We start from the raw sequence: 21584 nt of genomic DNA, 5'->3' as shown, positions 1-21584 counted from the left end.
GTCTCATCAGCTCCTGTCCAGTTTCTATCGAGGAGGAGCTCTATGTGCAGGCCAGAGCCTCATCTTGTCCCCAAGTCTATGGCTGAGTCACTAATTTAAGCAAAGTGTAGAGGCAGATACCTTGCTGCTTTGATTTTTCTTCCCTTTCCAGTAACAATTTCTGGTCCTTCCTAGAGTGAAACTCTTGGACCCGAACAGGAGAAAAGTGATTCTGGAGCCCATGAGCTGGTCAAATCTCTGTCCTCTTCAGCTGCAGTTCAATCCCGCCCAGAAGAGTGGCCTTTGCTCAAGCTGGCCCAAAGCCATAGCAAGCAGCACACAGCCTAAGAGTATTGTTAGTTACCGCTGTGGCCTCCATCTTTAGGTCAGGCTGGGGAACAATAAGATGGTTAAGGCTAGGAAGTAGGTTTTGTTCTGTTCATATCCTGTTCCATACTCCAGAAGTCTGGGCAGAGTTCACAGTTGTGTATCCCTCAAATTTCAAGATATGCCTAAAATTGTCAACAGCCCTTTCTGGCAAGTTGCTTCCAACTGGTTTATCAATAAAAAGGGCATTTCTGCCTTGGAAAAGGTCACATTCGTTCAGTTAGTCAAGCATTTTTTGAGCATATGCCAGGCATAGTGCAAGGCCTGGGGACACTAGTCGTGAATACGTGAACACAGTCTCTGCCTTGCAAGGAAAAAGGCATTCGGCAAACAAGGGAAACAGAAGAAAGAACTAGTTATCTCTTCATTTCTGTGGCCAATGTGAGGAACAGTGTAAAGGAGTGAGGGTTTCTTTTTGGCTCACAGTATTAGGGGTTTCCGTCCAATCAAAGTGGGGAGGGCCTGGCAGATTAACTGCCCAAATCTTGATTGCCAGGAAGCACAGAGAGAGACTGCCTGTACCTGTAGCCCCACTCCGATGTTTTTCTATTCCATAGGCTTCTAACCTATGGGATCATGCCAGCCACATCCAGGGCAGCTCTCCAGGAATACTCTCAGGGATGCAGTGTGCTTCACCAATCTCCTCGGTGTGCTGCTCAGTCCAACCAAGTTGACACTCCAGACTACCCATCACAAAATAATTCTGGAGTGGGAGGCATGAATGTTTCAAGCAGGGCTGTGATGCAGATTAAATGGATATTAAGAAGTAATTATATCTGTGCCTGGGCATGGTGGCACATGCCTTTAATTCCAATACTTGAGAGGCAGAAGCAGGCAGACCTCTGTGAATTAAAGGCCAGGCTGGACTGCATAGTAAGTGCCAAGCCAGCATAGACTATATAGTGAGACCTTATAGATAGATGGATGGATGGATGGATGGATGGATGGATGGATGGATAGATAGATAGATAGATAGATAGATAGATAGACAGACAGACAGAGATAAAGCATATCCAAGGGGCTGGAGATGGCTCAGAGATTAAGAGCATTGTCTGTTTTTCTAGAGGACCTGAGTTTGGTTCCCAGAATCCATGTGGTGGCTCACAACCACTCGTAATTCCAGTTCCAGGGATCTGACACTCTCTTCTAGCCTCTGAAGGCATTTTACACGCACATGGTGCACAGACATACAGTCAGCACACAAATATACACATAAAATTATGTATGTATGTATGTATGTATGCATGTATGTATGTTTTTTGAGATGGAGTTTCTCTGTATGACAGCCAGGCTGTCCTGGAACTTGCTCTATAGACCAGGCTGACCTCAAACTCAAAGAGATCCTCCTGCCTCTGCCTCCCAAGTGCTGGGAATAAAGGTGTGTGCCACCACACCCAGCTAAATAATTTTTTTTTGTTTTGTTTTTTTGTTTTTCAGGACAGGGTTTCTCTGTAGCTTTGGAGGCTGTCCTGGAACTCACTTTGTAGACCAGGCTGGCCTCAAACTCACAGAGATCCACCTGCCTCCGAGTGCTGGGATTACAGGCGTGTGCCACCACCGCCCGGCACACCCAGCTAAATAATTTTTTAAAGACTTAAAAATGTATATGAATGTTCTTCTGAGAAAGTGTTTGTCAGAGGTTTTGAAGAAAGCCAAGTACTTTTCAAGTTCTTTAGAACATAAACACCATAAATGGAGAAACAAAAATGGCATCATTAGTAATGATAAAGACTCCATTTAAAGATAGAGCCTTGGAGGCTGGAGAGATGGCTCAATGGTAAGAACAATGACTGCTCTTCCAGACGACCCAGGTTCAACTCCCAGCACCCACATGGCAGCCAGCAACTGTCTCTAACTCCAAGATCTGACACCCTCACACAGACATGTTGTTGTTTTTTTGTTGTTGTTGGTTTTTTTTTTTTTTTTTTTTTACTCTTTACTCTTTGGGGAGCCAGCTACCTAGCTTCCAAATAAATATGAGGCTTATTCTTAATTTCTTTATTTCTTAATTGTGAATGCATGGCCTTCGCTGGCTTTTTTGTTTGTTGGTTGGTTTTGGTTTTGGTTTTTCAAGACAGGGTTTCTCTGTGTAGCTTTGGTGCCTGTCCTGGATCTCGCTCTATAGGCCAGTCTGTCCTAGAGCTGGCTGGCTGGCTGGCTGGCTGGCTGGCTGGGTGGCTGGCTGGCTGGGTGGCTGGGTGGCTGGCTGGTGGCTGGCTGGGTGGCTGGCTGGGTGTCTGGGTGGCTGGTGGCTGGGTGTCTGGGTGGCTGGCTGACTGGGTGGCTGGCTGGCTGGCTGGCTGGCTGGCTGGCTGGCTCACTTGATGGCTGGGTGGCTGGTGGCTGGGTGGCTGGCTGGCTGGCTGGCTGGGTGGCTGGGTGGCTGGCTGGGTGGGTGGGTGGCTGGGTGGCTGGGTGGGTGGCTGGGTGGCTGGGTGGCTGGTGGCTGGCTGGGTGGGTGGGTGGCTGGGTGGCTGGGTAGGTGGCTGGGTGGCTGGCTGGGTGGGTGGGTGGCTGGCTGGCTGGCAGGCTGGGTGGGTGGCTGGCTGGCTGGCTGGCTGGCTCGGTGGCTGCCCCTGATCTCCTCCTCTTTCTCTGGCTACTTCTTTTCCTCCTCCATCTCTTTTCTTCTTCCTCCTCCCAGATTATTCTATTTATTCTCCCTGCCTGCCAGCCCCACCTGTCCTTTCTCCTGCTTTGCTATTGGCCGTTCAGGTCTTTATTAGACCATCAGGTGTTTTAAACAGACAAAGAAACACAGTTAAACAAATGCAACATAAACAAAGGTAATACCACCAGGTGGTGGTGGCACAATCCTTTAATCCCAGCACTCGGGAGGCAGAGCCAGGCAGATCTCTGTGAGTTCCAGGCCAGCCTGGTCTACAGAGCAAGATCCAGGACAGGCACCAAAGCTACACAGAGAAACCCTGTCTTGAAAATCAAAACAAAACAAAAAAAGTAATACCCCTTAAAATAAACATTCTACAACAAAGACACACATGCAGACAAAATACCAATGCAAATAAAAAGTACATTAATTAAAAAAAAAAAAAGGGCTGGAGAGATGGCTCAGCTGTTAAGAGTACTGACTGCTCTTCCAAAGGTCCTGAGTTCAATCCCCAGCAACCACATGGTGGCTCACAACCATCTGTAATGAGATCTGGTGCCCTCTTCTGGCCTGCAGCCATATATGCAGGCTGAACATTGTATACATAATAAATAAATAAATCTTTAAAAAAAAAAAAAAAAAGACCTAAGCCCCATATGTGTCCTCTGATCTTCAAGTGCATGTCATGGAATATGTGTGTGTGTGTGTGTGTGTGTGTGTGTGTGTGTGTGTGTGTGTGTGTCTGTGTCTGTGTGTCTGTGTGTGTGTGTGTGTCTGTGTACATGACACATAACATGCTCAAATTATTTTAAAAGATGTTTTTGAGCTGTGCGGTGGTGGCACACGCCTACAATCCCAGCACTCAGGAGGCAGAGGCAGGTGGATCTCTGTGAGTTCGAGGCCAGCCTAGTCTACAGAGCGAGATCCAGGACAGCCTCCAAAGCTACAGAGAAACCCTGTCTCGAAAAACCAAAAGAAGATGTTTTTAAGTTAACAAAGTTGTGAGTTAGTGCTAACTGTGTCCCTATGGGTGTCCATGATGACTGTTAATTGACATGGAAAGACCCAGTACCACTGGGTGAGTTTAGTCTTGTACTGTGTGAAAAGAGATAGTGGGCTGAGCACAGGCAGGCATTCTCCCTGCTGTGGATGTCCGATAGCTTCATGTTCCCTTGACATTGGCTCCTTCACAGTTGGGCGATAACTTAGAATTGAGAGTCAATACAAACTCTTCCTCCTCTACGTTGCTTCTGCTGTGGTATTTCATCACAGCAATTATTCACAAAACTAAAACATGCCCTTTGCTTTTATGGTGCAGAGACAGAACCTAGGGCCTCAGTGCAAGTGCTCTACCACTGAGCTGCACCCCAGCCCAGTTTCCAGTCTCCTTGTTTTGAATTCTGGCGGAAGCAATGTCACACAGCTTCTGAGGCCATTTTATAGGAGACATGACAGCAGCTTTGTGGTTCTCTTGGGACTCTCTGAGAACTTGGCTTCCTATGAGGTCTGGGAGCCCTAACAGCCCATAAAAAGCCTATAGTCTATGGGACCCAACCCTCAGCTTCCAAGCCTGGACGGGTTTCCAGCTAACACAGCCAAAAACAACCTGCTAGTAATGAGCCTGGACCGTTTTAGACGTGGCTTCTCTAGCCCCTCCCACCTCAAGTCAATTTACTGGGGCTAATGCAACATGGAACTAAGATGAGCTGTCCACAGTGAGTCCTGCCCAACCTGCACAGTACTGACTTCTCCTTTTCTATCATCTTCAATATCTCTCTCTCTCTCTCTCTCTCTCTCTCTCTCTCTCTCTCTCTCTCTCTCTCCATAGATAGATAGATGGATAGATAGATATAGATATAGATATAATGTATTGGATATTGAACCTAGGGCCTTATGTGTCCTAACCTAAACCCCAAGTCAATTTTATTTCCTGAACTAAGTTTTTTTTTTTTTTGTTGGAGGAGATTTAATCACTAATTCTACTAATCAAGCAGCCTGCTTGATAAAAAAAAAAAAAAACCCTGTGAATCAGAAAGACAGATGCTTTCAAAGTTCAGGAGGGGTTGTTCTGTTTTTAATTTATTTGTTTGCTTTTGATTTGTTTTTGTTTTTGACAGTGTCTCATGTAGCCCAGTCTGGCCTCAAACTTGCTAATAGCTAAGGATGGCCTTTGAAATTGTAAGCATGTGTCACCATGCCTTGTTTATGCAATGCTAGGGAATGAACTCAGGGTTTGTGCATGCTAAGCTCCACCAACTGAGTAGAACTCCAGACCTAGAAGTTTTTCTATGACAAGTTAATTTCACCTAGTTGATTAAAATGGTTCAGTGGTCTCAAGGACAAGTTCCAGATTGCAGTTTCAGAGTAAAGTCCTATGTCTTGGGCCCTCCTTCGTCTAGGGAAACTCATCTCAGCTCCATGAGGAAGAATGGGATGTGAAAGGAGGCCAGGTGTGTCTACTTGGTAACGGCTCTCAGTAGAGAGCAGTATTGGAAGAAACAGTTTCTACTTTGAACTAGAAGGCAAAGGCACTAAGCATGCAAAGACCAGGGTAAACTGCCACAGAAGTGGGGGAGGAATGCCCCAATACAAAGATCTGGAAGCAGAGAGCTAATCTTTACCAAAACTAACACAAAAATGAGGTTGTGGGGCCAAGAGGGATGGCTTGGTGGTGAAGAGCACTTGCTGCTCTTATTAATGACTGACAAACACTGATAACTTCAGGGATTCTGATGCCCACTTCCGACCTCTATGGGACTGCAAACATCCATCCAGGCAAAACACTCATACTCATAATACAAAAGAAATAAATCTTTTAAAAAAAAAAATAGGGTTGCTGGGAGGTGGTGGCGCACGCCTGTAATCCCAGCACTTGGGAGGCAGAGGCAGGTGGATCTCTGTGAGTTCGAGGCCAGCCTGGGCTACAGAGTGAGTTCCAGGACAGCCTCCAAAGCTACATCGAAACCCTGTCTCAAAAAACAAAAAAGGGTAGTTGAGGTTAATAAGTTGGAAAAGACAGAATGTAATTCTGTCAGGGAAGTAGGAAGAAACCAAGTCAAGAAGGGCTGGGTGAGGGAGACTTACTGGCAGATTTCAAGCTTAGCTTTGGCAAACCTATATCCAGTAATGCCCACTCCCCTTACACACACACACACAAAGCATGGACGAAGAAAGAAGTGTGCAATGAAGGAAGAAAGGGTTGAGAGAGAGGATGAGAATATTGGGGGATCATGAGCAGAAAAGAGAAGATGTGAATTTCAGGGTTTGGGGTACAGATGTTGTGCTGACTGGTATTGTGTGTCAACTTGACAGAAGCTGGAGTTATCAGAGAAGAAAGAGCCTCAGCTGAGGAAATGCCTCCATGTGATCCCGCTGTAAGGCATTTTCTCAATTAGTGATCAACAGGGGAGGGCCCAATCTATGGTGGGTGGTGCCATCCCTGGGCTTCTGGTCCTGGGTTCCATAAGAAAGCAGGCTGAGCAAGCCATGGGAAGTAAGTCAGTGTGTAGCACCCCTCCATGTCCTCTGCATCAGCTCCTGCCTCCAACTTCCAGCCCTGCTTGAGTTCCTGTCCTGACTTCCTCCAGTGATGGACTATGATCTGGAAGTATAAGCCAGTAAACTCTTTCCTCCCAACTTGCTTTTTTGTCATGGTGTTGCATCACAGCAATAGTAACCCTAACTAAGACAGGTGGTAGGGTGTGTGTGCAGCATGCTTGTGGAGGTCAGAAGACAACACTGAATGTCAGTCCTCAGGCACTTTCTACCTTTTGTTTGAGATGTAATCTGTCATTGGCCTGGAACCTCACCTCATAGAACAGACCAAGCACTTTACCTACAGAGCCCCTTCTTGGTCCTGAATCCACTTAAAAATAAAATTTATTTTATATGTACGAGCGTTTTGCTTGCTCATATGTATGTGTACCACATAGGTGCCTGGTACCCTCAGAGGCTAGAAGGCACAACATCTGATCCCCTGGAACTGGTGTTCTGGATGGTCTGGAGTTGCAGATGGTTGTGAACCTCTATGTGGGTGCTGGGGACTGAACTCGGGTATTGGTGAAATTATTAAGGCCACTCCATGTAATTAAAAGGGAAGTTTATTTTGTGGGGTGACTTACAAATGAAGGGATAGGTTGCAGGGTCTGGCAAAGGTATGGCGCAGTCTGGCGGTGTTCTCTGGAGAACTCTGCTCTGTCTACTTCCAGCTTCCAGGGTCCTGGAACCAAGAGAGGCCTCTCCTCTTGATCCTTGGTCTTCTGCTTCCTTCCTCAGCCCTGCCTTGTAGGCGTGACCATTGCCAAAGCCTCAATGGGGGTTGGAACTTCCAGACCAAGGCTGGAATGGCTACCCACTACACTCTGGTTCTCTGAAGAGAAGTAAGTGCTCTTAACTGCAGAGTCGTCTCTCTAGTGTCCCCCACCCCATTTTATTGTTCATCTTGTAAGACAGGGTCTCATACAGCCCAGGTTGGGTTGAAACTTACGTAGCTGAGGATGGCTTTAAACTCTTGTTTCTCCTGCCCCTACCTCCAGAGTGCTGGGATTACGGGAATGAGCATGGTTGTTCATTGTGGAGACAGCATACATGGATGCTGTCTGTGGCTGATATGTAGGCTAGTCCACTCCTCCTCTGGCCTCCTTTGCCTTTAGCAGTAGAGGCTAAAGCCTGGGGACTACATCTCCCAAGACTCCTTTGCAGTTAGCAGTGGTAATTGACATGTTGGGTAGGTGCAAAGTAAGTGGAACTTGTGCTAAAGTTTCTGCTGAGGGGATAATGGTGTGTGTCATTACCGAGTCTTTTCCATCTGGCTGACATCTGAAAGCCAAGTCATGACAGTGAAGTCAAAACCAGAGGTACAAGGTCACCAGGACACCCATTCTGTGTCACCTAAGGCGTCTAGTGGTCACAGAAATGCTGGGTGAGAAGCTGGAATGTGGCTCAGTTGGCTTTTATCCATGAAGTTCTGGATTAAAGCCTAAATACCATATAAACCAGGTGTGGTACGCAGGTGTGGTGCACACTGTAATCCTGCAGAGACAGCAGAATCATAAGCTAACAAGGCCATCTTTGGCCTTCATAGTGAGTTAGCAGCCTGCCTGAATCCCCAACTCAAAACAAGGCAGCACGGACTTAAGAACACTAGCTGCTCTTTCAGAGGACCTGAATTTGGTACCCCAAATCCATGGGGTGGAGTAGGTGAGGCTGCAGACTGCCTGTAATTCCATCTCTTGGGGATCTACCCTCTTCTGGCATCAGCACATGAATGATATACACCCACATAGACATATGCACGTAAACAAAAATAAAAAATATTTTTTAAACTAGAGTAAGGTAAAAATTTCTATTTATTGGGATGCCTGTGTGTTGCCTCGGGCTTATGCATATACTGTTATTTTCGGTCGACCCAGTATTTAATGCCATGAGTCTGAAACCCTTCCTTTAGTCATTAACATGGAGGCAGAGGAATAAAGGATGACCTGGGACACAGTCTGGGTTCAGAAGTGTTCAGAGTTAAAAGACCGGAGGGAGTCCCAAGGGAGATAGGGGTTGCCAAGGTAGGATGTGACAGAACAAGGTCGGAACCACCAGCAGGTGGGGAAGGAAGCAAGGGGGGCAAGCCAGCAGGGTGCCTCCAGGGCTCCCTTCCCCCCAGCTTCGCTGTCCCCTCGGCCCACCCTGGCCCCGGCCCCTCCCCACTGACAATATAGGGCAGCACTGGCTGTGACTTTCAGGCTTTGGCTGCCCACCCACCGACCATGCCAGCAGACCTCAGTGGCACCTGGAACCTTCTCAGCAGCGACAACTTCGAGGGCTACATGCTGGCCCTGGGTAAGATTCAAGGGTTGTGCAGCATAAGGGATAATGGAGGGGAGCAAGGCTCTAGTTTCCGGTCTTGGTTGAACGAAGGCGGCCTGTCCTGTCTTGTCTGTTCCAGTCATCTGTCTCCTATGGGTTATGTATGCTGGTCAGTCCTGCCCTTGTCCCAGAGTCCCCGCACCTGTCTTTAGCCCCTCTGTCCATCCTCTTTCCTCTGTCCCTCCTGTCTTGTCTGCCAGCCAATAGTCCCTGCCCACCCCCTCAGTACCCCTCCGCATGCCTGGAATCTCAGGTGCACTGGTAGGTATTCCTGTTTATCCAATTCTGCGTGGGGACGCTGGGGACCAGCTTGGGGCTCTGACTCAGGCAGACATCAGCTACAATCTCAGGAATTCAGTTCCCCCTCTAGAGCAGAGCCTGCTCCAGGGTAATGAAGACCACTGCGGACGGACTCCTGCAAATGAGCAGGCACGGACAGCCTGAGCTGCCCGTGCCTGCAGTGGGAGAGCTGAGCCTGAACCCCAAACTCTGTGGCCACCAATCGGGTGCATGGGTCCACAAGAGGGGTCTGATCACTGTCCCTGCTGCCCAAGGTTCATGATATGTTGCTGCCCTGGCAGGCTGAGTGTTCTGCTTGCTCTGATTTACAGATTTGGCAGGGATCAGCATCTATTATTACATGCACAGTACTCTTGTCTGTTTGTCAGGGCTTGTTCTAGGGTTTATTTGATTGGGGTTTTTATTTGTCTGTCTCACTTCGTAGGTCAAGCTGGCCTGGACCTCACTATGTAGACAAGGCTGGTCTCAGACTCCAGGAAATCCTCCTATCTCGGCTTCCCAAGTACAAGGATTCGGGCCTAAGTTGCCATACCTTGGTACACTTGCTACTTAAACTCTTCCTTTTGCCTTAAAGTTATAGAACAGACTCCAGCCTGTGGTAGAACTGTATTCCCCAAAATATTGTGCACCCTAATAAATTTATCTGGGGTCAGAGAACAGACAGCCACTAGATACAGATCCAAAAATGGTGGCTAGAAAATGAGTCAGAGCAAGCCAAAGCAGAAGCTGGGCGGTGGTGCCGCACGCCTTTAATCCCAGCACTTGGGAGGCAGAGGTAGGCGGATCTCTGTGTGTTCAAGGATACAGCCAGCATGGAGACACACGCTTTTCATCCCAGAAAGCGAGTCTTTAATACCAGGGAGTGATGGCAGAAAGAGAAAGATATATAAGGCGTGAAGACCAGAAACTAGCAGCATTTGGCTGGTTAAGCTTTTAGGCTTTTGAGCAGCAGTTCAGCTGAGACCCATTTGGATGAGGACTCAGAAGCTTGCAGTCTGAGGAAACAAGACCAGCTGAGGAACTGGCGAGGTGAGGTAGATGTGGCTTGTTCTGTCTCTCTGATCTTCCAGCATTCATCTCAATAACTGGCCTCAGGTTTGATTTTATTAAGTACCTTTAAGATTCCTGCTACACCAGCCCCTAGTAAAAGCAATTTTTAAAAAGTCCTCTTGAGAGGGCTCAGTTAAGAGTACTCACTAGATGCTTTTCAGAGGACCTGGGTTTGTTCCCAGATGCCCTGTTACAGGGAATCTGACGCCCCCGTCTGGCCACTGTGGGCACTGCACATATCACACCTGGTGCACAGAAATGCAGGCAGGTATTCACACATACACATTAAATAAATAAGTAAAATTTATAAAAATACTCTTGAGTCACAGAGTGTAGTGGCACACACCTTTAATCCCAGCACTTAGAGGTAGAGGCAGGTGGATTTCTGTGAGTTCGAGGCCAGCCTGGTCTACAGAGTGAGTTCCAGGACAGCCAAGGCTGTTACACAGAAAAACTCTGTCTCAAAAACCTACCAAAACAACAACAACAACAAACTCTTGAGTCAATCATGATGGTACACACCTGTAATCCAGTCCTTGGAGATGGAGGCAAGAGAATCAGGAGCTGAATGTCACCTCCAACTCTACAAGTTCAAAGACAACATAGGTTATGTAAGATCCTGTTTTAAAACAAATTGTCCTCTGACTTACACATACATACCCACACATAAATGAAATAAATGTAAAATATTTAGAAAAATAATAAGAACATTATCTTTTCAGGTATTGACTTTGCAACTCGTAAGATTGCCAAGTTGCTGAAGCCACAGAAGGTGATTGAACAAAATGGGGATTCCTTTACCATCCACACGTACAGCAGCCTAAGAAACTATCTCGTTAAACTCAAAGTTGGAGAAGAATTTGAGGAAGATAACAAAGGTCTGGATAACAGAAGATGCACGGTAAGGGGTTAGGGTGTGGCTAGGTGCTAGGGCTCTCGCTTAGCATGGATGAGGCCTGGGTGAGATTTCTAGCACCCTAGAAAAAGAAAAGAAAAGAACATAGGCTTGAGGCTGGAGAGAAGGCTCAGCAATGAAGAGCACTGGATGCTCTTGTAGAGAACTTGGGGTTCAATTCCCAGCACCCACACGGCTGCTCAGAACCATGTGTAACTCCAAGTCCAGGGACACCCTCTTCTGACCTCTGTGAGCACAGGCATGCACATAGTGCACATAGTACACATGCATACATGTAGGCAACACACACACACACACACACACACACACATACAAAATTTTTAAGTGTAACGTAGGTTATTAATTTCACAAGGTTAACTTGGCATGTGTCCTACCTGGTGATTTTTAGGGGTCCTGCCAGAGCAAAGCATTGTTTTCTCTCTTCCTTTGTGCAGAGCTTGGTTACCTGGGAGAATGACAGACTCACTTGTGTACAGAAAGGGGAGAAGAAGAACAGAGGTTGGAGCCACTGGATGGAAGGGGGCCAGCTCCACCTGGTACCTGCTACATTTTGTTCTTTAAAAAACATTTTTGAGGTGGGGGAAAGCTTAAATCTCTATTTCTTTATTTTTATTCCTCTGTGTGTGTGTGTGTGTGTGTGTGTGTGTGTGTGTGTACACCTACATGTGTGTATGTGTACCACATGTATGCAGTATCTGCAGAGACCAAAAGAGGGCACTGGAGCCCCTTAGAACTGGAGCTACAGTGGTTGTGAGCTGCCCGATGTTGGTGCAGGGAACTGCACCCTGGTGCTTTGCAAAAACATCAAGTACTCTGAACCACTGAGCCATTTTTCCATCCCCTTGTTCTTGTTTTTATTACATTTTTTTTACTATTTTAAAAAATTGTCATAACAGTATATTTTGATATTTTTTTCCTTGCCTAAGTCCTCCCAAACTACCTGATTTCATGTTCTTTCTCTGAAACCAAAATAGAACCCAAATGAGAAAGAAAGAAGAAAGGAAGGAAGGAAGGAAGGAAGAAAGGAAAGAAGGAAAGAAAGAAGGAAGACCAAACCATAACAACAAAAACATGGAGTTGATATTGCATTGATCCACTTCACCTGAGCATGAGGTCTGCCCTGAGTATGGTTGATAATACCCAGTGCCATTGGAGAAAACGGATTTCCCCTTTTTCCAGAAGTTATCAATTGCAAATAGGTTCATGGTTAGGGCTGGGACTTTGGCTGTTTTTTCTCCCTGGTGGGATTTTGTCTGGCTTGAGTTTATGGAGGTCTTGTGCATGCTGTCACAGTCTCTGAGCTCATACGTGCATCAACCTGTTGTGTCTTGGAGACGCTGTTTCCTTGGCATTGTCCACCACCTCTGGCTCGCACTGTCTTTCTGCCCTTCGGCATAGATCCCTGAGCCTCGAGGGGTGTCTTAAAGCATCCCATTCAGTACCGAGGGCTCCAAGGTCTCTCACTGTCTGCCCACTGTCCAACTGTGGGTCTCTGTGTTAATTACTGTTTACTGCAAGAGGAAGTTGGACACTGACATGAGTCCCAGATGAGTGGCCTTTGTTCCGATATTTCAAGCAATGATAACAATATTAAAAGAAATGTTTAGGGCTGGAGAGATGGCTCAAAGGTTAAGAGCACTGACTGCTCTTCCAGAGGTCCTGAGTTTAATTCCCAGCAACCACATGGTGGCTCACAACCATCTGTAATGAGATCTGGCGCCCTCTTCTGTATACATAATAAATAAATAAATCTTAGGGAAAAAAAAAAAGAGGTTCGCTAAGTACCAGTGCCTTAAAAAAAAAAAAAAGGAAACCATGGACATTTTTTAACTTTTGCAAGTTACCTTTGTAACTTCCTGCTTAGAATAGTCTGCTTTTTGGGCCGGGCGGTGGTGGTGCAGGCCTTTAATCCCAGCACTTGGGAGGCAGAGGCAAGTGGATCTCTGTGAGTTCGAGGCCAGCCTGGTCTACCAAATGAGTTCCAGGAAAGGCGAAAAACTACACAGGGAAACCCTGTCACGAAAAACCAAAAAAAAAAAAAAGTCTGCTTTTTTATTCAATATAAGAATATTTTTGGAGGGCTGGAGAGATGGCTCAGCGGTTAAGAACACTGGCTGCTCTTCGAGAGGTCCTGAGTTCAATTCTCAGCAACCACATGGTGGCTCACAACCATCTATCCTGTCTGATGCCCTCTTCTGTCATGCAGGCATAGATGCAAATAGAGCACTCCTATGCATAAATAAATACATCTTTTTTTAAAAAGAACATTTTCTGGGATTGGAACCGTGGCTCTATGGTTAAAAGCACTGGTTGCTCTTCCAGAGGACCCTGGTTCAATTCCCAGCAGCCACATAGTGGGTCACAACTGTTTACAACTCAAGTCCTAGGGGATCTAATCCCTCTTCTGCTCTCCTCGGACTCTCCAGGTATGTGTGCACAGACATCAGTGCAGACAAGACACCTATGCACATAAAAATAGGAACATATAGCCGGGCGGTGGTGGCGCACACCTGTAATCCCAGCACTTGGGAGACAGAGGCAGGTGGATCTCTGTGAGTTCAAGGCCAGCCTGGTCTACAGAGTGAGTTCCAGGACAGCCTCCAAAGCTACAGAGAAACCCTGTCTCGGAAAAACAAACAAACAACAACAACAACAACAACAAAATAGGAACATATGCCAGGTGCTGGTGGCAGATACCTTTCATCCCAGCATTTGGGAGGCAGGAGCAGGTGGATCCCTGTGAGTTCAAGGATGGCTGGGTCTACAGAGCAAGTTCCAGCACAGCCAGAGCTACACAGAGAGATCCTATCTTGAAAAAACAAACAAAAAAAGAACATATATAATACTTTTTTAAAGAACCTTTTACAGGGGCTGGAGATGGCTCAGCGAAGAGCAGATGAGAAATACTGCTCTTCAGGGACCTGAATCTGATCTCCAGCACCCACATGGTGGCTCACAGCTTCCTTTTTTAGATACACAGATCTAAAAAATAAAAATAAATCTTAAAAAAGAATATTGTATAGCTTTCTAGATTTTATGTTGAATTCACTATGTAGTTTTATTTTTTACTTTATTTCTTTAGGGTTTTGTTTTTGTTTTGTTGTTGTTTTGTTTTGAGACAGGGTCTCTCTACAAAGCCCTGGGTATCCTGGAATTCACTATGTACACCAGACTGGCCTCAAACTCAGAGATCTATCTGCCTCTGCCTCCTTAGCACTGGGATTAAAAGCGTGTGACACCACTCTAGGCTGAATTTATCATGTATTTTTAAAATATATATATTAAGGTAGTGAGCTGGCAGCTTCATGTTCCACCTGGCTGATGGACCAACATTTTAATAAAACACATCCTTGATTTAAGTATCTAAGAATACTATTTCAGGGGCTGGCGGTGTAGTTCGGTTGGTAGAGTGCTTGCTGAGTACAAGCCAAACCCTAAATTTGAGTCCACATCTGTAAGCTTAGCATTTGGGAGATGGCAGCAGGTGCATCAGAAGTTCAAGTCATCTTCAGCTATACAACAAGTTGGAGATTAAGTTGGACTATATGAAATCACAGAAATAATAGAGATTTGAGGTTGAGTCTGCTATTGATAAAACTCAAGCCAGGTGGTGGTGGCACACGCCTTTAATCCCAGCACTCAGGAGGCAGAGGCAAGTGGATCTCTCTGAGTTCAAGGCCAGCCTGGTCTACAAAGCAAATTCCAGGATAGCCAGGACTATTACACAGAGAAACCCTGTCTTGAAAAACAAAACAAAAAACAAAAAACAAAAACAAAAACAAAAAACCCTCAAGTGCATAGTGCATCCTGTTCCCTGGAGAGGCACAGCTCAGTCACTGCCTCTTGCTACTTTGCTACCTTACTCCTCACAGAGTGGGCATTGATTTGTTTTAGAACCAGAATTTCATGACTGCAGGTTACAGCTCAAACTAATCAATAGTTCTAAAACACAATCTAGAAGGTATAAAATTCTGCTTCTAGAAAGTATAAAACTGGGGCCAGGTATGGTGCCGAACGCCTTTAATCCCAGTGCTTGGGAGGCAGAGGCCAGCAGATCTTTGTGAGTTTGAAACCAGCCTGGGTTTACACTAACTCGAGGAGGGGTCGTCAGGATTAAATTGTTGACACCCATTTTGTGTTGGAGTGGGAGAAGTAAGGGCAGAGATCCTGTATTTGGTGTCAGAAGGAAGAACCCCCAAACATTTGGTATCAGACATGCTGAGAATGTACACCAAGTTTTCTTTTCTTTTCTCCCTCCCTATCACAGGAAATGTTCTGTGAAGGCCAGGTATGCAAACAAACATTCCAGAGAGCCTGACTGGATCCCGCGGCAGAGCCCTCTAGAGGCTACTGTTCAGTACTGAATTGCCTTGAAGATGTCACCCAGCCTGCACTAGACGCTATTTGACTGCAGGACAGCTTCCGCTGCAATAAACCTGTCCAAGTGATGCTGGTGTTTTTTCCTTCCAAATTTAACGTTCTCTCTCTCTCTCTCTCTCTCTCTCTCTCTCTCTCTCTCTCTCTTTTCTTCCCTCCCTCCCTCCCTCCCTCCCTTTCCTTCTTTCTCTCCCCCCCTCTATATATATTCTTATTGTGTAGCCCTGACTGTTTTGGAACTCGCTGTGTAGACCAGGTGAGCCTTAAACCACATAGCCTGCCTCTGCCTCCTGAGTGCTTGGATTAAAGGCGTATGCCACCAGGCCAAGCCCAACAGGACCTTTTTTTTTTTTTTTTTTTTTTTAAGGAATGTTTGAAAGCCTGCTCTGTATGCAAAGTACACACCAGGGAACAGGACATAATTCCTGTCTGCAGGCTAGTGAGAAAGGTCGATGAAGTAGCTTTGAAAGATGGACAGGTGACAGCACTGGCAAGGTGTGGAGTAGTAGACATGGCCTTTATGCAGGTGCCTACAGGAAGCATTTTAGGTGAGATACCAGAGGGGAGTGTAACAAGGTTTCTGTTTTGTTTTGACTGACAGCTCCCGAATAATGAAATACAGAAACTTTTAATAAGTATAAAAGCTTGCCGGGCGGTGGTGGAGCACACCTGTAATCCCAGCACTCAGGAGACAGAGACAGGTGGATCTCTGTGAGTTCAAGGCCAGCCTGGTCTACAGAGCTAGTCCAGGACAGGCTCCAAAGCTACAGAGAAACCCTGTCTCAAAAAAAAAAAAAGTATAAAAGCTTGGCCTTAGCTTAGGCTTGTTCCCAACTAGCTCTAAAAACTTAAATTAAGCTGGGTAGTAGTGATATATGCTTGTAATCCTAGCACTTGGGAGGCAGATCTCCGTGATTTTGGGTCCAGCCAGTTCCAGAACAGCCAGAGCTGTTAAACAGAGAAACCCTGTCTTGAAAAAACAAAAAAACAAACCAACAAAAAACCCACTTAAATGAACCTAACCCATTTATATTAATCTATCTACACCCTACCGCATGACTGTTACCTCTCCTTAGTATAGCATGTCCAACTTCCTCTGAGTCTGTCTGTTGAATCCTGCACCCTTCAGATTCTTCCCAGAGTTCCTCTCTGTCCAGAAGTCCCTCTCCTATCCTCTCCTTCCTAACTATTAGCCATTCAGCTCTTTATTAATTCAATCAGAAGGTGCCTTGATCAGGTGAGGTGAAACAGAGGCACATCTTCACATAGTACCAAAAAATCAGATTATCCCACAGCAGGAGAGTTCAAGGAGTTGTTTTTCTATGGTGTCTCACTGAGCCTTGAATTGTAATCCTTCAGCTTCAGTCTTCTGGGTGCTGGGAGTATAGGCAGGCTACTTCACATCTGGTGCACATGCACATGCAGCCTGGGATGACACTTGAAGTACTTTGAAGTTAACTACATAGATGTACATGCAGGCAAAAATCCCATACATATACATAAAAATTTGGAGTCAGCAAGATTGCTCAGTGGGTAAAGACTCTTGTTCTCAAGCTTGACAATATAAATTCAATCCCCAAATGGTGGAAGGAGAGAACTGACCCCCTACAAGTTGTTCTGTGACCTCCACATGTGTATCATGACATGCATGTACACACACACACACACACACACACACACACACACACACATGCATGCACACACACGCACACAGATCTTATCCCCAATGTAAGAGGAAGGTCACACTAAGGTATGGTGATTGAGTATCGATTTGACAGGTTCTACAATAGCCAGAGACAAGCTCGGGACATGTCTTTGAGGGATTATCTTATTTGGATTCAGTTAATTGAGGTGAGAAGACCTACCCTGACTGTGAGGACCATTTCCTGGACTGAACTAAAGGTTTTTAAGTTTCTGCTTTCCTGACACATGCACACATACCCCACCCCCACTCCACCCCCTCCTTGGTGGGCTGTAACCTGGAATTGTGAATCAGCACAAATTCTTCCTTCTTTATCTTGCTATCCTCAGGGTATTCTGTCACAGTAATAGAAGGGTAACTGAGGCAGTAGGGGACCTGCATGATCAGAGTGACGATAGGGTTGTTGGTGGGGCAGGCACTTAGAGATCCAGATAACAAAGTTCCGGCAGAGAACCCTGTTTGGGAAAGTCCCAAATCAGCAAGGACTGAAGTCTGAGAAAAGCAGCCATTTTAGATATAGAATTCAAAGCCCAAGGTAACTGGTGAGTAATGCTGGATGGAAGGTGAGGACTGTGGGAACTTTCCAGACCTGAAGGAGGAGGGGGGAATTCCAAAGGGTTGAAGGGAAAGTGATGAAAGCCAGGCTGCAGCTTAGTGAGGGGCGGGGAAGGCTGCACAGCTGTGGCGAAGACAGAGGGGCTGCAGGGAGATATGCATGAGTCTTCAAGCCTATAGGACTCCCAGATAGATGGAACACCATTCTGGAGCCTGGCTGAAGTCCCAGCATCAGCGTCTCAACACAACTGTCATGGTGGCCAACATAAAGACAGTGTACACACAGTAGTTAAGGATAGTTCATTGACATTTTAACTTTTTTTTTCTCTCCCTGACAGGGTTTCTCTGTGTAACAGCCCTGGCTGTCCTGAAACTCACTTTGGAGACCAGGCTGACTTCAAACTCACAGAGATCCGCCTGTCTCTGTCACTCAAGTACTGGGCTTAAAGGCGTGCACCACTACGCCTGGCGATATTTTAACATTTTATTTGAAAATATATAAAAGATCAGGAGGCAGGGACAGGTGGATCTGTGAGTTCGAGGCCGGCCTGGTCTCCAGGATAGGAAAGAAAAATATATGAAAGAAACATTATGTTGGCCACTTCACAGAAAATGGTAATTGTGCTGAAACTCTAGAAGCTGAGTTTCAACCATGGGCTCTTTTTATGTCCCACATCAGGATGATTTCCCGTCTTTCTATCCTGCCTCAGTGGGACTCAGTAAGACTTAGGGAAACAGCAGAGAGATTAGGACCATGGGACTCAAGCATCTGAGGCTTCAGAACCTGCGGTTTATGCTTGGAAATAATCCGAATTCTTTCAGGAGCCAAAGGAAGGACTTCCTGTGGAAGCAGTGATGTGATAGCTGTACCAGGCTTCGGATGCAACTTCCCTCCCATGGCTTTTCTTCTTTCCCTGCAAGCTGGCGCCAGCTGTCGCGGCTGGTAGGGCTCAGACTGAAGCGAGTGGCCACAGTTTCAACCCGAAGCGTCCACCAGGGGGACTTCGGCCTGCAGGGCTGAGAAGGGCTGCCACGTGTCCGGGTGGGGACTGCGGGAAGCCGCGGGGCACCGCTGCAGAGACTCTTTCCCCAAAGCGAGGGCTTCGCTGTCTGTTGGCCGCGTGCGAAGCTGCAATGACACCCAGAAAAGGCAGCTTTTATGGAATAAAAGAAGCAGCCTCTCGCTGCGCCGCTTCTGCAAGGTATCTGAACCGACCCAGCTCTCCTGGGAGGATCAAGAATTCCAGCTCACGGCCTGGACTCCAAAGGGGTTGGAGAACAATGGGAAGTCTGTGGTTAGGGAGGTGACCTGCAATTCTCCACGGGGACACCCGAGGGGAAGCAGAGAGGGCACTTGGTCCTTGGTTTTAGTTAAAATTTATTTATTCCAGCCCCAGTAAGGATATATAGACCCTGTCTAAAAACAATAAATAAAAACAAGCAAACAAAAACAATTAAAAAAACTTTAGTTTACACACACGCACTTGTACACACTCGCACATATACATCCTTTTTGCGGGGAGGGCTTAGAGACAAGGTCTCACTTTGTAGCTCTGGCAGGCTTGGAACTCATTGTACACCAAGCTGGCTTCAAACTCACAGAGTTTGCCTTTGCCTCCCTGCTGCTGGTATTAAAGATGTGGGCCCATAGCCGGGTGTGGTAGTGCATGCCTTTAATCCCAGCACTTGGGAGGCAGAGGCCAGCCTGATCTACAGATCTTCCAGGACAGGCTCCAAAGCCACACACAGAAACCCTGTCTCAAAAAAAAAGGGGGGGGGCACCATGCTCAGTTTTTTTTTGTTTGTTTGTTTGTTTTAAATCGTGGTAAAAATACATATATCAGGGTCAGGGAGATGGCTCAGCACACAAAGGCACTTGCCACTAAGCCTTGAGTGTGACATCAGGAATCCACATGTTAGAAGGAGAGAAATGAGTCCTGAAGGTTGTCCTCTGACCTCTACACCTGTGTTAGGACGTGCACACAAATAATAAGTGTAAAAATACACATAGGGTCAAGTAAAGATTTAGAGATATAATGCCAACATAGAAATGTGCTCTCTCCATGGTAGCACACTGGGCTAGCATGCAGAGGCCCTGGGTTCAAGCAAGCATTGCAGACAACAAAAAGCACATAAAACTGACCATGTTGGTCACTGTAAACAATACAAAGGGGCAGAATTAAGAACATTTATACTGGCCAGGCAGTGGTGCTGTGGATATCGCTCTGTATAAATAAAAATGCTGTTTGGCCAGTGGCCAGGCAGGAAGTATAGGCAGGACAAGAGAGAAGAGAATTCTGGGAAGAGGAAGACGGAGAGACAGACACCACCAGCCGCCACCATGAGAAGCAACATGTAAAGACACTGGTAAGCCACAAGCCATGTGGCAAAGTATAGACTAACAGAAATGGGTTAATTTAAGATAGAAGTAGATAACAAAAAGCCTGCCACGGCCATACAGTTTGTAAGCAATATAAGTGTCTGTATGATTATTTTATACATGGGTTGTGGGACCGGGGGGCTTGGTGGAACCTGGAGAGAAGCTCTCCAACTACACAGTGGTGGTGCGTACTTTTTTTTTTTTTTTTTGGTTTTTCGAGATAGGGTTTTTCTGTAGCTTTGGAGCCTGTCCTGGACTAGCTCTGTAGACCAGGCTGGCCTCCAACTCACAGAGATCCATCTGCCTCTGCCTCCCCGGTGCTGGGATTACAGGCATGCGCCATTACAGCGATGGTGCATACTTTTAATCCCAGCACTCAGGGAGGCAGAGGCAGGTAGATCTCTGAGTTCAAGGCCAGCCTAGTCTACATAGTGAGTTCCAAACACAGCCAGAGCTACATAGTAAGATCTTTTCTCAAAATAAATGTGTGGCAGCTCACACCTTTCATCCCAGCTCTGGAACTACAGAGTGAGTTCAAGGATAACCAGAGCTACGCAAAGAAATCCTGTATCAAAAAACAAACAGACAAACAAAAAACAAAATCCCCCCCCCCCCCCCCCCCCGCCCCAAAACAAACCTTAAAATTAAAAAGCAGCCATGACGTGGTTCTGGCATTCAGGCAGAGGAAGGTAGATCCCTGTGAGTTTGGGGTCAGCCTGGTCTACAGAGTGAGTTTCAGGACAAGTTCCAAAGCTGCACAGAGAAACTCTGTCTCAAAAAACCAGTAAATAAATAAACAAACATTCATACTGCCAGGTATGGAGACACATATGTAATGTCCAACAATCGGAGGAAGGAAGTACAGGGATTCTAGGTCTAGTAGAGAATTCAAGGCCAGTCTAGGCTACATAAGACCCTGTCTCAAGCATGCAAATAAAATACAAACCAAAACAACAAAGGATTTCCTGTGCAACCACCACCTGAAGAATCCTTTCCTTATCCCACATGGATGCTCTGTCCCCAGTAAACACTTACTCCCTAGACCTCCACCATTTACTATCTGTCTTTAAGAATGTTATCTCTGTGGCATGGTGTGTGTGTGTGTCTAGATCAAAGGCCAAAGTTGGGTGTCTTCAGTCGCTCTCCACTTTTTTGAGACAGGATCTCACACTGAGCCTGGAGCTTGCTCATTTATCTAGACTTGGCCAGTAAGCTCCAGGGAGAGGGAGCAGCTGGTCCCAACACCCTCCTGAACACCCATTGCTAGGATTATAGGCAGAGGCAGACATGAACCACAACACCTGGCTTTTATGTAGATGCTTGGGATCTGAACCCTGGTCCTCATGCTTGCACAGAGGCAACTCACCAGCCCTAGTGTCTGAGTTATTTCACATACTAGTAATCTTTAAAGTCCATATATGCTGGTAGAGGCAAGAGGCATGGGATTCCACTGGAGTTGGAGTTACAATCA

The 21584-nt window shown here is 46.3% G+C and overlaps 1 protein-coding gene across 1 annotated transcript; it reads left to right on the top strand.

The window, feature by feature from the left end:
* Nucleotides 1-8733: 8733 nt before the first annotated feature.
* Rbp7 (retinol binding protein 7) lies at nt 8734-15448 on the top strand. Its single transcript, XM_036180176.1, has 4 exons — nt 8734-8806; nt 10906-11084; nt 11534-11635; nt 15367-15448. The coding sequence occupies exons 1-4, from the start codon at nt 8734-8736 to the stop codon at nt 15415-15417; spliced, it is 405 nt and encodes a 134-aa protein (XP_036036069.1). The 3' UTR covers nt 15418-15448.
* The last annotated feature ends 6136 nt before the right edge of the window (nt 15449-21584 follow it).

This window comes from Onychomys torridus, chromosome 2, assembly GCF_903995425.1.
Source record: "Onychomys torridus chromosome 2, mOncTor1.1, whole genome shotgun sequence".
NCBI lineage: Eukaryota > Metazoa > Chordata > Mammalia > Rodentia > Cricetidae > Onychomys > Onychomys torridus.
Note: the sequence above shows the minus strand (reverse complement) of the source record. Positions and strands in the feature narration are given on the sequence as shown.

Bases quoted from the DNA above. Each gene is read 5' to 3' on its own strand.
- Rbp7 (XM_036180176.1), top strand. From the start codon at position 8,734: ATGCCAGCAGACCTCAGTGGCACCTGGAACCTTCTCAGCAGCGACAAC. The intron at 11,085-11,533 runs GTAAGGGGTTAG...TCCTTTGTGCAG, and splicing joins TGGATAACAGAAGATGCACG to AGCTTGGTTACCTGGGAGAA. The intron at 11,636-15,366 runs GTACCTGCTACA...TCCCTATCACAG, and splicing joins AAGGGGGCCAGCTCCACCTG to GAAATGTTCTGTGAAGGCCA.